The sequence below is a fragment of the Ostrinia nubilalis genome, chromosome 20 (genome assembly GCF_963855985.1).
Source record: "Ostrinia nubilalis chromosome 20, ilOstNubi1.1, whole genome shotgun sequence".
NCBI classification, from domain to species: Eukaryota; Metazoa; Arthropoda; class Insecta; order Lepidoptera; family Crambidae; genus Ostrinia; species Ostrinia nubilalis.
The window spans coordinates 8059045-8075067 of record NC_087107.1 but is presented as its reverse complement, the minus strand read 5'-3'; the positions used below and the strand labels follow the sequence as shown (position 1 = coordinate 8075067).

Genomic DNA, 16023 nt, shown 5'->3' with positions numbered 1-16023 from the left:
ATTAATTTCATAATAATTAGATGTATTTTAGACTGATTTGTTGTTTATTAGTCTCTTCATGGAATTAATTAAAGAGGTGCATTTATTGCCAAATATTTATGAATTTACTGCACATGAAGATATTGTGCCATCTTATAACATAAATCATAGGTAAAAATACCAATGTTTAATTTGATATGCTTTTTTATAATAATAGAGGAATATGTCAGTTGATAAATAATTTTAATAAGTAAAATCGTTCAATAACTTTATGCCAATTATTACAGTTACACTGCAATACAAGTTGATGCTTTAATGTGTTTCTCAATCAGTATTATTTTGCTATTAAATTAGGACATGCATGAGACATAAGTGAGTGGTAAAAGATTCCTATTTAAATACACTAGCCAACTCAATTAAAAAGAAATTGAATCATCATTATAATGCTACTGTTGAATAATTATTAACCTTACCTGCCTCCCCAACAGATAAGACAGCATTTGAAGTTTCCAAGTATTTTTGCACAATATCAACGAAAATGAACGAAATATTATTTTTACCAGTAAACATGTCCGATTATTTCAAAGATCTAATACGCTTTAATCGTGTAGTACTCTCTTCATTATCTATAGCAAGTTGAGACATGTTCCTCCTAACGGCCTTGGCTTGGTCCTAACCCCCACATGGACTAGCGTATGGACTCATACGACTTGTATGTGTGTGTGGACGGTAGACCTAGTGACTCATGAATTTCTGATAACCGCTAGCAATAAGATTTACATTATTATAATGTTCTGAATAGAGATTAAGGAACATTATTTAATTTGGAATGTTTTTCACTTATTTAATTGTGTTATTGTTAAATCTGGATTTTCTTGCTAATTTCATTTTTAATGCATATTTCCATTGCCACTTGAGTTGTAATTAAGTTTAGATAGTATCAACATCAGATAAAATTAAATGACAAAATAAGATCAAGATGTTTTGGTTAACTCATAATGAAATGAATATTTGATCTTATTTTGTTTATTCTCCAACTGAATTTAAAAACAAGATAGACTTTTTAACATGTCAAAAATGTACTAGTTAATCTTCACCACCCACTCCTATCTATTTAGAACATGAAAAATACTATTATTTAATATGAAATGATGGAATTATGTGGATCTATCATCTATGTTTGTCAAGTAGTGTAAGAATAAGCCAGTTTTATTTTGATTGAAGGGCTAGAGTTACTGACACTGAATTTTCAGCTTGATTGTGCTCTTGTATTGTAAATATTTGGCCTATAAACTTGTTTGATAACTATTCTAAGTGAAATTATTATACCTACTTGATAATAAAAATAATCTGTAGTTTCGCCGGAAAAAATATCTAGGCACTTTGACATCAGACTGATAAGTATCCAGTGGCCGTGCGAATGAAAAAAATTAAATTTTAAAATCACCAGAAGTGGAGATTTGAAAACAAGTGCTTAGTTGTGCATAGGTATAGTGTAATCAGCTGATAAGGGGGCAGCGCTTAATGTAAGCAGTGCACACTCGCGGCGCATGCTTACGGACAAACGAATCAATTATGTAGGTAGCTGGCCCAACCTGCGACACGTAGACCCAGCTAGCACCGTGGCCATACTCCTCACCTCACTATGACTAATCCAAACCCACCACACCACCACGACTGCGCCACACGATGCACAAAATCGAATACCATTACTTATTCACTTGCATGTTTATTGTCATGTGCGCCCTACATGCGCAGACATCGCCTTTTTAATTCCACTTAATATACCTACTCACCGTCGCTTTCCATTGTCCCGAATGCAACGCACCGAGTAAACAGTCCAACCACATAATAAAACAAAATGGAAGTCCGACTCGCCCGCACCGAGATGAGAAATTTTATGAGCGCACCGAACACCTCTCGAGTTGTAAAACGTTGTTACTATCCTGTCGTAGTATTTTAGCAGCCCCCCTCCAGTTTATTATCTGCCGTCACCAGATCAAAATGATTCACTAACACAATGGATTAGTCCGAATAACACCAACAAATACCACGATACGCAATGTTAAATGGCGATTTACACAAAAATTAACGTCCACTTGAAAATAATAATCATTGAAGCGTTTGACGTCCCAAGACACAACACCCACATCAAAAAATTCTACATGGCGACCACGGGGTGGAAACGCCATAGAGTTTGACAGCTCCATAGAGAGTGAATTTTTTTGACAGTTCCGAGAGGAAGTGACTTTTTTTATAGTTGTCCTTTGTATGATGTTTGTATGTGACAATGGTCTTTTGCGTGTCTGGAATCAAGTTAGTAAGCATTTTCGAATTACAACTCAACTTATATTTATAAATTATTTTATTGAATCTATTTGCATTCTATAAATGAAATGATTATTTAAAAGTATATTAATTCAAAGTCGTAATTTTCACTTTACTCACTTTAGTTCCGTCTCAAGTCTACAACTGTGACATTATTAAAAAAAATAAACGTCAAAAATTTTCATCGAAAAAACGTGATTTTATAAACAAATTTTATCTAATTAAAATCAATAATTTCTCAATCATTGTTAATAAGATCTACATGTGCATGGATTGCCTGTTGGATTGATGTTTGTTTAAGAAGAAATTTCTCTCAGGATATCCACTCCAACTAAATATGGATCGTTTCATGGAGTAACAACATACTTTGGAGTTTGGACCCAAAATACAATACACGTAGGTACATTGCAGGCATAGATTGCAGGACACAGTGAATGATACGTGTTTTATACAGTAAATCTAAGTACCTATTTGTTTCAGGTTAATATCGAACTTATAAGGTGTTAAGCTGCAATTACAATAAAAGTGCTTGCTATGGAATCACCGGTGCTGCTCATTGTTGTCAACTGTTACTTAAAATCCAGATGAATAGAATAGAATAGAATAGAATTTCTTTATTGCGGTAAATGTGGTACAAAGTAGTGATAAACAATGAATGTTCGTTTCACACATCTAACCAACGACAATTGGCATGCAACATACAGTGAAACAGAAAGCACACAATTTTGTCCAAATAAATAAGTCTCTAAGACTATAAAAATTCAACTAAAATAATTAATTAATTAACAATGATGATATTATACATTCAATAATAATAAACAAAATACATTTCGATTAAAAAAAATATATAATAGAAAAACAGTGTCAATTTCTTTAAAATTTGCAATTAATAAATTCATTTATGCTATAAAAACATTTGTCGCTTAACAATTTATAAAGCTGGTATTTAAATTGCTTAGTGGGTAAGTCCTTCATTGCGTCCGGAAGTTTATTGTACAGTTTTATAGACATAAAGTAGCAATTTCTCTGAAAATTCGTCGTTGAACAAGACGGTACCACCAAACGATTAGGATACCGTGTGAAAAATGTACAAATCTCTTGTTTCGTTTGAAAAGAATTAATATTGCCTTTAGTAAATATACATATTTCAAAAATATACATTGATGGTAATGTCAGCAAATTAAGTTTTTTAAATATTGGTCGACATGAATCCATTGGCCCAGCACCACAAATAGCTCTCAGACACTTTTTTTGAATTAAAAAGGCACGCTGGATATCGACCGAGTTTCCCCACAGAACAAGACCATATCTTAAATTTGAGCAGACGTAGCCGTGATACGCAGCAAGTGCTGTCTTTTGATCACTAATTTTTGCAAGGCGGTATAAGGCAAACGCAAATCTATTAATTTTTTGGCAGACACTAGATACATGTTCCTTCCAAGTCAAATTCGCGTCCAGATTGATTCCAAGAAATTTAGCATTAGTGCACTCTGCGATTAAGTCACCGCCGTGTTTTACCGATACGCTTTGGGGGCTTCCATTTTTATTATAGAATTGTAGATATTTTGTTTTAGACAGATTAAATGATAAATTATTACACATAAGCCATTTTGTTACATTATTTATTGTGTTGTTTATTTCATATTCATAATCAGTATTTGTGATTTTATTAATTATAATAGAGATGTCATCAGCGAATAAGGTACATCGATATTTAGTGATAGAGGGGAGGTCATTTATATATAATATAAATAACAAAGGTCCAAGGATGCTACCTTGTGGTACGCCATAGTTATTTTTTGAGTATTTAGATTGATAAGTGGTAAGGAAGTTAAATTTGTCAATTTTATCTATCTCCACCCTCTGCATTCTGTCACTCAAGTAGGATGCAATCCACTTGAGCGAGAGACCTCGCACTCCATATTTCTCTAATTTTCCAAGCAGAGTTCCATGACACACGTGATCAAAAGCTCTACTGAGATCAAACAAAACCATCGTTACGGGAATACGCTTGTTCATAAAGGTTGAAACTTGTTGAACAATATTATAGCATGCTAATGTGGTAGATTTTCCTTTTTGAAACCCGTGTTGATCCGGGTGTATGACGTTAAATTTTGTACAAAATGATGACAGTCGTTTATGGAAAACTTTTTCAAAAATTTTTGAAAGTATTGGAATAAGTGTAATTGGTCTGTAGTTACCAATATCATCCTTTTCTCCCTTCTTAAACAAAGGCTTTACAACTGAATACTTAAGAGAAGATGGATATACACCATTGGCAAAGGATAAATTTACTAAGTATGCCAATAACGAGGACAGTTCATTTACGCAAGCTTTAATTATTTTAGTACTTATCTCATCATACCCGGTTGCTCCAGTGTTATTTAGTGATTTTACTATATTTCTCAATTCAAAGTCATCAGTAGGTGATAAAAAAAGAGTAGCACTATTATTTCTTATATTTCTCGAATAGTTTACAGAGTCAGAGTCAAGATCAGTTTTGGGAATATCTATGAAATAATCATTGAACTCAGTTGCAATGTCTTCCGGATCGTTTACTATTATTGTATGTTCATTCCTTCGTAAAGTTAAATGATCAAATTTCGGAAAATCATTTTTTTGTTGTTCATTAATGATTTTCCATGTGGCTATACATTTATTTTTCGATTTATTAATATATTCACTATTTTTAGATTTTCGAGCGGTATTTATACATTTTTGTAATAATTTTGAGTACATTCTATATTTTGTTCTTACTATGTCTGACTTTTTTTTGTAAAAAGTTACTCGCAGTTTTCTTTTTGTGGCACATGAGATTCTTAATCCTTTTGTTAACCAGTTAAGCTTACAATTACTACTGTTTCTCACTTTCACTCTGTATTTGGGAAAACACAGATTATAGAGGAGACATAGTTCAGTGTGAAAGTAATTAAAAGCCTCATCAACGTTGGTGAATCTCCATAAATCCGACCACGAGTAACTTAGTATACATTCTTTAAATTTTTCTATATTTTCTTTACTGTAGTCTCTTACCAATCTGTAATAGTATTGAATTGTGTCTATTCGCGCGTTGATTGGTACAGTTAGTATTTGAGCAGTCTCATGATCCGATAGGGAAACCGGCACTGTGGCGCCTTGCGCAGCCTTAATATTACTTACAAAATGATCTAAACAGGATTGTCGTCGAGTGGGACAGTTAATATGAAACTCCAATCCATAACTTTCTAGTAACTCCTTAAGATTCCGAGATAATTTAGTATCCTTGAGTGTATCAATATTCCAATCCCCAGTAAGAACTATATATTTTTTTGTTTTTTTTCCTAATTTATTGAGTAAAATAGAGAGTTTGTCAAAGAAAATATGAGTATCGGCTCCCGGGATCCTATAGATACATACTAAGACTATGTTATAATTAGTAATCTCTACACCACAGCATTCGAAAACCAATTCACAAGACAAATCTCTCAGGAACGGTAATTGCTTGATCTCAATATTATTCCTATGTAGTATACACACGCCTCCACGCTTTTTACCGAGTCTACAGAAGGAGGAACCTAAGTTATAATTTCGTAATTGTACATTTAGTTCGTTATTTTTCTGAATAAAAGTTTCTGTGAGGCAAACTAAATCGATTGGTCTATTATATTTAATGGATAGTTCATAAAGTGTTATTTCCAGTAGATCTCTTTTGCTTAAAAAACCTGCAATATTTTGATGCAAAAACATCAATTGATTACTAACATTACCATTCATAAAAAAATATGTTTTTGTGGTTTTACAATTGATTTGTTTTGGTTTTGCATTCCAAAAGCCTCGTCCTGTATAGTTATTGAATTGACACTTTTACATTGATTGATGTATTCGCTTGTACAACTTACATTTTGCGTAGTATTTTGATAACTAGTCTGCGAGTGAGTCCATTGTAAAATCTCCCTATATACAGAAAAACATAAATTTGAGAGATAAAACTTTGATCCCAAACGAGATTTTTTATAGTTCATTCCTAAAAAAGTAGCATATCTAAACCCTTGACATATCATTTTCAAATCATAATTTACATTATAGTTAAACATTTTTGCATTACTTGGTAATCCACATATAATTAAGTTAGTATTTACAATGCCTCTAATCCATTTAAGTAAGTTAGTTTTTAATTCAAATGGATTTTTATCATTAAACCCCCCAATTACTACGATGAAATCCTGCTTCGTTAAAGTATTTATCTCGCTTTTACAGGTGTTTAGGACGTCGTATAAGTTTGCTTGACTCTTCCAAAAGCAACACACTTCATACTCCGGTCCAACCATTTTTTTTAAAGCTTGTTGTACACCACGCCCTTGTTGGTCTGCTATTATAAAAATTTTTTTTTTATAGGTAAATCGCCCTTCTGGTTATTGTTGAAATTCTCTACTATTTCTTTATTCTCCAATTCCGGTCGGTAGACATCTTCCGACCTTATATTTGCTATGCTTGTGCTCAATAGAGAGGAATCTACATTTTCTTTTGGCAAACAGTTGTGTTTAAGGTTTTTTCCTCTTTTTGATTGTGATATATTTTTTGATTTTAACCTCTTAGATTCATTTAGTAATGGAGTATTTGCGCAGATTTCTAACAGATGCTTAATTTTTTTATCTTGTTCATCAATTTTCCTTTGCATTACTAGCTTTTCCAAGGTTAATTCTTCAATTAAATTATTAGCAGATAGCACTTGTGATTTTAAGTTTGTTATTTCTTGTCTAAATTCTTCAATTTCCTTGTTGTGCAAAGTGGATAAGTCTGGCAAACTAATGCGGTTGTAGCTAGAATCAGTTTCCGATAACTCAGGAGAAAAACCTTCAGCATCCGGTAATGATGTATGCTGGATATCCGCAGACCCCCGCCGGTACTGCTTTGCTCGTAGCGTTACAAATTCACAGTTGCTTGTATCTTGCTTCAAGCTCTCGCTTTCGGTTCCGTATTTCTGGATCGTGGATGATTCAATGATATTACCTCTGCAATCAGTCTTTCTCAGCAGCACATCAGTGCCGGCCTCAATTGACACTATTTTGGTACTCTTACTGGCAGATACATTTTGTCTGGATATACTGGATGGTTTGCTATGATTTGCAGGGAGGCTCCTTGGCGTAGAGGAGCATGGAGTTGGTTTTTGAACTTTTGAAGTCTTAATCCTTCCTTCCTCTCTGCATAGTTTGCATTGCCAATTTGCTTTATTTTTCATTAAATCAAAAAGTTTGACTGATACATTTGCACAATCCAGATCGAAGATATCACTACACAGCTTGCATTTTAAGAAATCCTTTCTTGGAATAGTCTTTTTGCACGTTACACAAACGTTTTTCTGATTCTGTGACATTTTTTTGTTGTTGTAATAAACACAAAAATATTCCAATCTTCGGGACTTGATCTTGGTCCCCTGTGATTTGCGTAGCTCTAGTGCAGGTTAATATCCAAATGCGCCACCGAGCTGTATACTCGGTACGGTGAAAATTAGGATTTGTTGCTAAGTGTCTTTTATTTTGAAATGTAAATCGGTTAGCTGTGACTCATGCGCATGGATATTTCTGTCACTTGTGTCATACACTCTGATGATTTATTATAATTGTTTTTCGTTTTTACACAAAATTGTCACTGTTTTAACAAGTTAATTATTGCAAGTATCACTTGTTTATAGATAAATGGTTTCACACACACTTTTATTAGTCGTTTTAAACGTTTTCAACGTCGTCACATTTTCACTCATTTTACTCAGAAATAATGTTTTGTTTGAAGAGATAACGATATAGATGAGGAGTCATAACTTAATCTCACTTTTAAATATACTGTTATTGAGTATTAATCACTTTTACATATTTTTTAGGCAAAAATATACGGACGACAATGTTTACTTTGTGCGTTCCGTTTCACGCGTTTACTTCCCATTCACTTTGAACCAACCTTTACTTCCCATTCAAATAAGTTTAGAAGAAACCTATACATATAAGCAATAAAACCAGACCAAGAATGCTTGATTACAAACGATGAACTCATTTCATTTGCAGGTTATGCCATGACATAAATGCATTAAATTAGGAAGATTTGTATTGGATGAATTACCCAGATAACAATTAAAACAACTTCTGTTGATAAGAACATTTGGTAAGTACCTTTAAAATTTAAAAGACCCTCAAAATGATTCTAACCCTATCCTCTGACGCTTTTCAACTAGGATCAAATAGAAAGACCTAAAAGTTAATTATTTAATTACAGATTGGTGGAATCCAGATTCTGTGAATGTACATGTAATTGATTGACAAGTACACATTTGACAAGGTAAATTAATTTTATTTAACAAAGTAGTGCAAATCTAAAAACAAAACAGACAGTAGGTAGGTATGGTAGATAAGACAGATCACTTGTTTATCTGCTGTACTCTTTTTAATATATTAGTGTGGAATGTAGATGATGTAGGAGATTACAGTCTTACGGTGACATGTGCATCTTTTTGCTCTTAATTTACAAATATTTCATATATTTTACAGGTGGTGAGAAACGAGTAGATCTGGCCTGCTTACAGTGGCTATTGGATTGGACAGAACCAAAGTGAGAGTGAACGTGTCAATTTATGGAGAACATTAAACTATTTTACTATAAGTCATAACGCAACTTATTTTGTATGAGTTGCATACAAATGTCAAGCCGTGAGTACATTATGTAAAAACTAAAACAATGTACTGTAATCACAATAGTAACTGTAATCTTTTAAAATCCAATAGTTTTAATGCTTATTGATTTTCGTAAACAAAATATTTCATGTTACATTTCGTCAATAAAGTTTCATTTGATACTTCAATAGTTTTATTTTTAACCGCAATACATGAAAAGGAACGGATCATAAAAAAGTATGACAGGTATATTTAATCTGTGGGCGGCAGACGCCATATTGTATTCAGCGCCACCTACTGGACAATCTAGCTCGGTACCAGTTTGTATATCGTTCAACCAATACTAGGGCCGTTTCCTATCTGTCTTTAGACATACTCTCTAATCTGTGATGGCGACTGGCCTGGCCCAGCTTTCAATAATTTCCACTCGAACATATTCCCGTTTCACTCGTTCACCATTCATTTAATTATTTCTCAATACGCGTGAAAGAGACGGAGATATATAAATATTTCCTATGTATGAATAGAATCGGTGTTGTGAAGTGGTGTCCCTCCCCGGCGCTGGCCGAGACCGAGTTGAATGGACCCGAGACGCGCTCAACCATTGGATCGATGACGGTCACGTGACACAAATATGTCGCACTTTGTAAACGCCCGCAAAAATTTGAATCGTAGCATTAGTTCAGTAACGCAAAGAAACAAATGACACACGGTAACGATAATAAATTGATTTCTTGATTCATTATATTGTTCACGATATCAAATTGAGATGTAAATTGTCTATTTTTACTCAACTTGCGTCTGCTAAGCTTATTGCACCATGAAAACACACGCATTCAAAGCAATTGAAATTTATTTTTTTGCAAAAATGCGCAGGTGACATAATGATTGATAGGCGTGCCCGAAATAAAAACATTTGATCTTCATCACAACCTATGCCACAATGTACTGTATGTACTTAACTTACTTACCTATTCAATCACACATTTGGAAATCATTTTGTACACAAAAAAACTGAGGTGATCTTTTTTTACGAAATTAATTTAATGATTTCACAGAAGCTAGATTTTGACTTTTAGAAAGGTTTACGTCCTACCTAACTTGACTACCGACCATATTGAACGCATGTTAAAAGCTAGTAATGTATAAGTCCGCCTCTTCCACTGCATTGAGCAATTATTATTTTCACACCCCTTGCACACGCTGCACCTGTCATTCATTCAATATCGTGGTATAGCCATATTTTAAGAGAAGCATGTTCGGTAAATTCGTTTTTTACTTGGCCATTTGGCGATATTTACTTACTTCGACTTCCCATTCTGAATATCCCTGCTCTGTGGTGATCACGTTGTTCTTGTCCAACAAGGTACACTCAAGGCCCAGTCTTCGGGTTTATTTTGTGAATCATACAGTGGTAAGAAACCTGTCTACATACTGGTAATAGGCAGGAAGCCTAGGCATAGCGATTGCTCACTAATACAGAACACCAACGAAGACTTTTTATTGAAGAGGGGATTTTCAGCTCAACTAAAAGTTATTACTTATTTGAACGCAAAACCCGGTGTGATTTTTCCGTGTAGGTCAGGTCAATTAGCGACCTTGGCTACAAAATTCGTCATGCCTGTTCTAATGACATTATCATGAATTAATTATGTTAATTCATGATAGGTGGACCGACGATCTGGTAAAGGTCGCGGGAAGAGCCTGGATGCGGGCAGCGCAGGACCGTTCATTGTGGAAAACCTTGGGGGAGGCCTTTGTCCAGCAGTGGACGTCATTTGGCTGAAACGACGACGACGACGACGAATTATGTTAATATTAATCGAAGATCATGTGATATGTATAGATTATTGATATTGTGTACTGAATTTTTGTGTAACTTGCTAAGTTATTTACTTTTTTAGTTGATTGGTAAGTTTTTTCCTACCCGCAATATAGAAACTCTTGGCCTGCATCTCACTTGATGGAAAGTGATGCTACCGTACCATACCGTCAGTCCACTAAAAGTTTTTTTACCTTTTTTTCCGCAGGAACCCGCAGGCCGATAGGGATGGTCAGTGGGTTATGTGGGAATCTCTCTCCCCACCAAATAATGGGCCTACCATCTAAAACCAGACGATGTCCTCCGGGGCCATTGAAACGGAGTCGCGAGTTATTGTCCTTAAAATTGAGCATTCGTCCGCGGCTAGCAGAATTTTTCACCTACCCTACCTAGATGACTGGCGCAGACTTGAATTTTCCAAGATACGCATCCTGCTGATAAAGGGCCGATTCTCGTAGAATAAAATTACTTTTAGATATACAAATATCAAATAGAGACTGGATTCGTTGTTATACCTATGTATACTCAAACCACGTTTTAATTTATACTAATGACATTACATCTAGAGGCCAATTAGGAGGTCTTATCTGTGACACAAATCACTTTCAAGATCCTTTATGTAGGGGGCAATTGAATTGATTGGCTTATTGGAGTCAATCAACACATTGAGATAAAAATGATGAATGTGAAGGTACAAAATAATATCTCTTTCTGGCCTTATTTCCATACTATTGTTTGTAGTTAAGTGTGAGGTGAATATACAAAACAAAAGAATTTGGCAGTAGAGTGTGAAAAGGCATTTATTTGGCGCAAGTATGATTTCTGTTAACTACCTCCATATACTTAGTTACAGATAAAAAACTATTTCAGACTGAAAGAAGTATTCCATTGGAATGGAAATTACATTAAGTAGGTATGCCACAAAAATAAATAAAACTTAAAAAGAGTCTGATGTTATTCTGATGATAAAATGATTGAAACATAATAAAACAGCAAAATAAGTTTTAGACATATTTATTAGGTATGAAAATATAACCTATCTTACTTAAAATTAAGTAATGACTAAGAAAGCCTGTATGAACTGAACATTAAGTGAAAAGTGTTTTGAATTAATAAGTGAATTTAATAAAAGAAGATATTGTCATTTAATGGTGTTTACTGTTTAGTTTTTAAAACAAAATTATATAAATGCAATGTTTACTTTGACTGCTACAGTACCTAATTGATTTTGATTTATTCATATTATTATAGTAATACTATATTTTGTCTATGCAAGAGCTACATATATTTTTATTTATGATTTTGATTTAACAATCATCTATTGAAAACAATGTTATTTATGCTGTTAACATTACTTGCATTATACTGGAGATTTGCTATAGTGCAATTGGACAGAAAATATTTTTCTTCTTAATCACAAGCAAGGCATAATCAAATTGCAACCGATGCTGGAGTTAACTTACAATTCCAAGATTAAATTTAATGTTAGATGCCAAGTCCGAACACGGACACGATGCAGTACATAGTTTTGTTTTCCCAGCGCACAGTACAAGAGCCGTCCGTGTTGTTGTCCCAAAAGCATGACGAAGCAGTATGTAAGCCAGCTCCGTTCTTCTGCATAATGGTACATGTAACTGAAAAAAGTAAAATGAGAATGTTAGTTAACATAGTGTTACACAATCAAACTCATCAATTATAATACTCATCATGTTGACTATCAAGTAAGTTTCAAATACAAACGTTTTTGAAGGTACATTTATGTGTAGAAAACCGTTATACGTACCTATATATTTATAAGGCTTTTGCAACTTCGTCAGTTGACCCAAACAAGACTCCACTACCGCCGAAGTCCATTGATTCACTTTATTGTGCTGATATGCAGTGCCGCCAATGGAATTTTCAATAGCTTCTTTGATGATTTTACTCACATCGTCCACAATAAATTGGTTCTGAAACACGTCATGCAGGTAGGTATACAGTTGAATCAATAAATAATACAAAATGATATTGGAAAGTTACTTACTTCCTCAGCCAAATCGTTGCATTCTTTGACCTCCATGATTTAATATTGGTAACAGAAAATAAGTTTTTTTTTGGGAATGGTTTGATACAAAAACAACAAAATTTTTGACGCTCAATTTGCGAGAAACAACTTCAATCAATTTGACATGTTTTTTTTTTTTTTTTTTATTATAGTTTTTCACGGCTCTGGGTGCAAGCCCTTTTAAGCCAGTCTTTGAAGTCCGTTGAACTTTTGTTTGAATTTGAGACATCACATCTGTGTTTGACACTTCACTTTGCTTCACTTCACTGAGTTCACTGCACTGATGATTCCAACTGATTCACTGATTTTCTCTTCTCAAATAGTTCCCAGAGTTGAAACCACGAAAGTATATAAGGGTTTGAAAAGTTTCGGATCCTTCAGGAGCTCGTCCAACGACTCTGGTACACGTTCACAAATAGCTTGAAGGTCATCGATCATGACCAGTCTCTGAACTCCAAAACTTCTACATTTCAAGATTATGTGTTCCAAATCAGCAAGCTCTTCATTGCAATATGTACATTCAGGGCTCGGAATCAAGTTGAGCCTCTTCAGGTGAGTGGGAGCGTGGCAATGGCCAAATCTCAGCCTATTTATGATGGTTATAAACTTCCTGTTATCTATATTCTCATTCCTCCGATGGTACCAAGGTTTGGCGGGCGGGCTTCCTTGGATCTTAGCATACCATTTTCCCTTTTCCATACTAGTAATTGTCCAGTACTCATGCCATATCTTTTTCAGGTCTTGACTGATTGCGGCTTGATAGTCAGTGTGAGGTAACTTCAACAACGTAGAATGATCAACATCAAAGCCATTCCTTGCAGCCAGATCAACAATTTCATTCCCCCTGATGCCACGGTGCGATGGTACCCAAAGGAAGAGCAGTGTCTTACCAGTAAGTCTATATATGTCATTAATTAATTTCTTAATATCATAAATTATATAATTCAAATTATATTTACAAGAGTTATTTTCCAGAGCTAGTAATACACTTTTAGAGTCAGTTAGAATAATAATATTGTCAGATGGTGTATTACATGTACAGATATGTTTAAGTGCTAAGAGGATAGCATAACTTTCTGCAGTAAAGATACTACAGTGGCTTTCAATTTTATGACTTTGAGTAAGTTTAAGTTGTGGATCATAAAATGCAGAGGTTACACTATTCTCTTTCTTTGAACCATCTGTGTACACTTTATAATAAGACTTATTTAGAAATTTATTAAGATCAATTTGATTGGAGATCTTTTCTCTTAAGATAGTGAAATTTTTTACAACAAGATCTTCATAATTAACTTTATACATGGGCCATGGCTTATCTTTATACATATTTACAGTGAGAGACTCAATATACAATGCAATTCTTAGTAAGGCTGGAGTGCGTCCAGATATTAACTCATTACCTGTAATTGGAGGAGGAGGAGTAGAGCACATTTGGGATGATAAGGGAGGCATGATTCTATCTAGTACTGGTTTGTTGGTTGAAGTTATTAGTTTAAGGCAAAAATTTGCTGCTAGTTGAATACGTCTCAGTACTAAAGGTGGAATGCATGTTTCACATTGCATAGCAATGATAGGAGTTGAACACATAGCTCCTGTTATTATTCTAAGTGCTTTATTCTGAATAACATCTAATTTTTTTAGTAGGGTTGGGCTACAGTTCATATATGCCAAAGTACTATAGTCGAAATGACTACGTACTAAACTCTTGTATAACATTGATAAAATCTTGGGATCAGAGCCCCAACTTACACCAGCTAGTGAACGCAATATGTTTAAAGCCTTAGAAGAGTTGCGAATTAGAAGCTTGATATGACTTTCAAATGTGAGTTTTTTATCTAGACACACTCCTAAAAACTTTTTTTCCTGAATCCATGGAAGAGGATTATTATTGTAATAAATAGTAGAATTACAGTCATTATACTTTTTCGAGAATAGCATAGCGCCGCTCTTATTGGGACTAATATCAAGTTTTAATTTACCAGAGTAAAAATTATGAATTTCAACTAAAGCTAGGTTTAGATTATGCACAGCAGTGTTTACATTCTTATTTACAGTATAAATTAATAAATCATCAGCAAATTGTAAAAATTTTATATCCCTTTGTTGTAAATACTTATTAATTTGACTGGTGTATAAATTGTACAATAATGGCGAAATCGTAGCACCCTGCATTGTGCCTTTATATACATATCCGGGTCCATGAATAATATTATTAAATTTTATATACATTATTCTTTTGTACAAAAAATTGAAAATCCATTTGCAGACTACCCCGGGTACTCCAATATCACATAAGATGGCTATTAAGATTGAGGGGACCACGTTATCGAACGCGCCCTGTACATCAAGGAAGACACAAGCTGTTGCAGAGTGACCGTCTAGAGAATTCCTAACATCTGAGACCAATGCTGTAAAACTTTCTGCTGCACTTCGGCCTTTCCTAAATCCGAATTGTTCATTTGGTAAGATATTATTTGATTCGACATAATAATCTAATCTTGTCTTTAACATGCACTCAAATACTTTACCTATACATGAGGACAGAGAAATTGGTCGATAAGAGTTACAGTCATCAGGAGGCTTATCTGGTTTAAGTATAGGAATGACACATTGAGTCTTCCATGAGTCTGGTATGACCTGTGTTTGCCATAGTAAATTAAAAATGTAGAGTAAAAGTTTTTTGGCATTAATATGTAGGCGACGAATAACTTCATAAGGAATATTGTCTAAACCAGGAGTAGTGTTCCTACGAGACTGCAGAGCAGTCATAAACTCTTCCCAAGAAAAATGTTGAGACAAAAAAGCTGCTTTTTCATCACCAATTTGAGAGAAATATGTTTGCAATAATGAATTATTTACTTGTTTTTCAGGAGGAGATAGAGGAGAATATTTCTCAAAAAAAGAGGGAATCCATTCATCATTCTTCGGCAGTTTGGGAATTGAAACACGCTTAAACCTCTTCATATAGTTCCATACTGTACTAACAGGAGTATATCTATTAAAAGATTCACATAAAGATTTCCATCCAGTTTTCTTTTTTTCCTTAAGAGTTAGTTTTTTAGCAGCATCCAATTTTTTATATGCAATGTAGTTGTCAATGCTTGGATTACGTCTATAAAAATTTAAAGCATCTTTACTCTTTTTAACTGCACTATTACACTCATCATCCCACCAAGGTACAGGCTTTTTCATTATATTGGGAGAGGTTT

General features: G+C 34.1%; 2 protein-coding genes and 2 long non-coding RNA genes across 5 annotated transcripts in view; 2 read left to right on the top strand and 2 right to left on the bottom strand.

Moving 5' to 3' along the window:
* The window catches only part of LOC135081883 (uncharacterized), a 64727-nt gene extending 62581 nt beyond the window's left edge, over positions 1-2146 (bottom strand). The window contains exon 1 of the mRNA XM_063976667.1: positions 1776-2146. The gene's annotated coding sequence lies outside the window, so the exon portion shown is untranslated. The remainder of the gene's footprint in view (positions 1-1775) is intronic.
* A 6087-nt stretch (positions 2147-8233) lies between these two features.
* Positions 8234-9130, top strand: LOC135081601 (uncharacterized). Of its 2 annotated transcripts, XR_010259223.1 has the most exons (4): positions 8234-8262; positions 8346-8442; positions 8554-8616; positions 8826-9130. It is a non-coding gene; the product is annotated as an uncharacterized LOC135081601 (long non-coding RNA). The 2 variants fall into 2 exon arrangements; XR_010259222.1 differs by having other exon boundaries at positions 8239-8442.
* Positions 9131-11768: 2638 nt separating this feature from the next.
* Positions 11769-12935, bottom strand: LOC135081593 (dynein light chain Tctex-type). The gene is made up of 3 exons (XM_063976337.1): positions 12794-12935; positions 12554-12719; positions 11769-12404 (listed from the first exon to the last, which is right to left on the bottom strand). The coding sequence occupies exons 1-3, from the start codon at positions 12827-12829 to the stop codon at positions 12256-12258; spliced, it is 351 nt and encodes a 116-aa protein (XP_063832407.1). The 5' UTR covers positions 12830-12935; the 3' UTR covers positions 11769-12255.
* Positions 12936-13058: 123 nt separating this feature from the next.
* On the top strand, positions 13059-15836 carry LOC135081594 (uncharacterized). Its single transcript, XR_010259221.1, has 4 exons — positions 13059-13366; positions 13553-13706; positions 15081-15276; positions 15685-15836. It is a non-coding gene; the product is annotated as an uncharacterized LOC135081594 (long non-coding RNA).
* Positions 15837-16023: the final 187 nt, after the last annotated feature.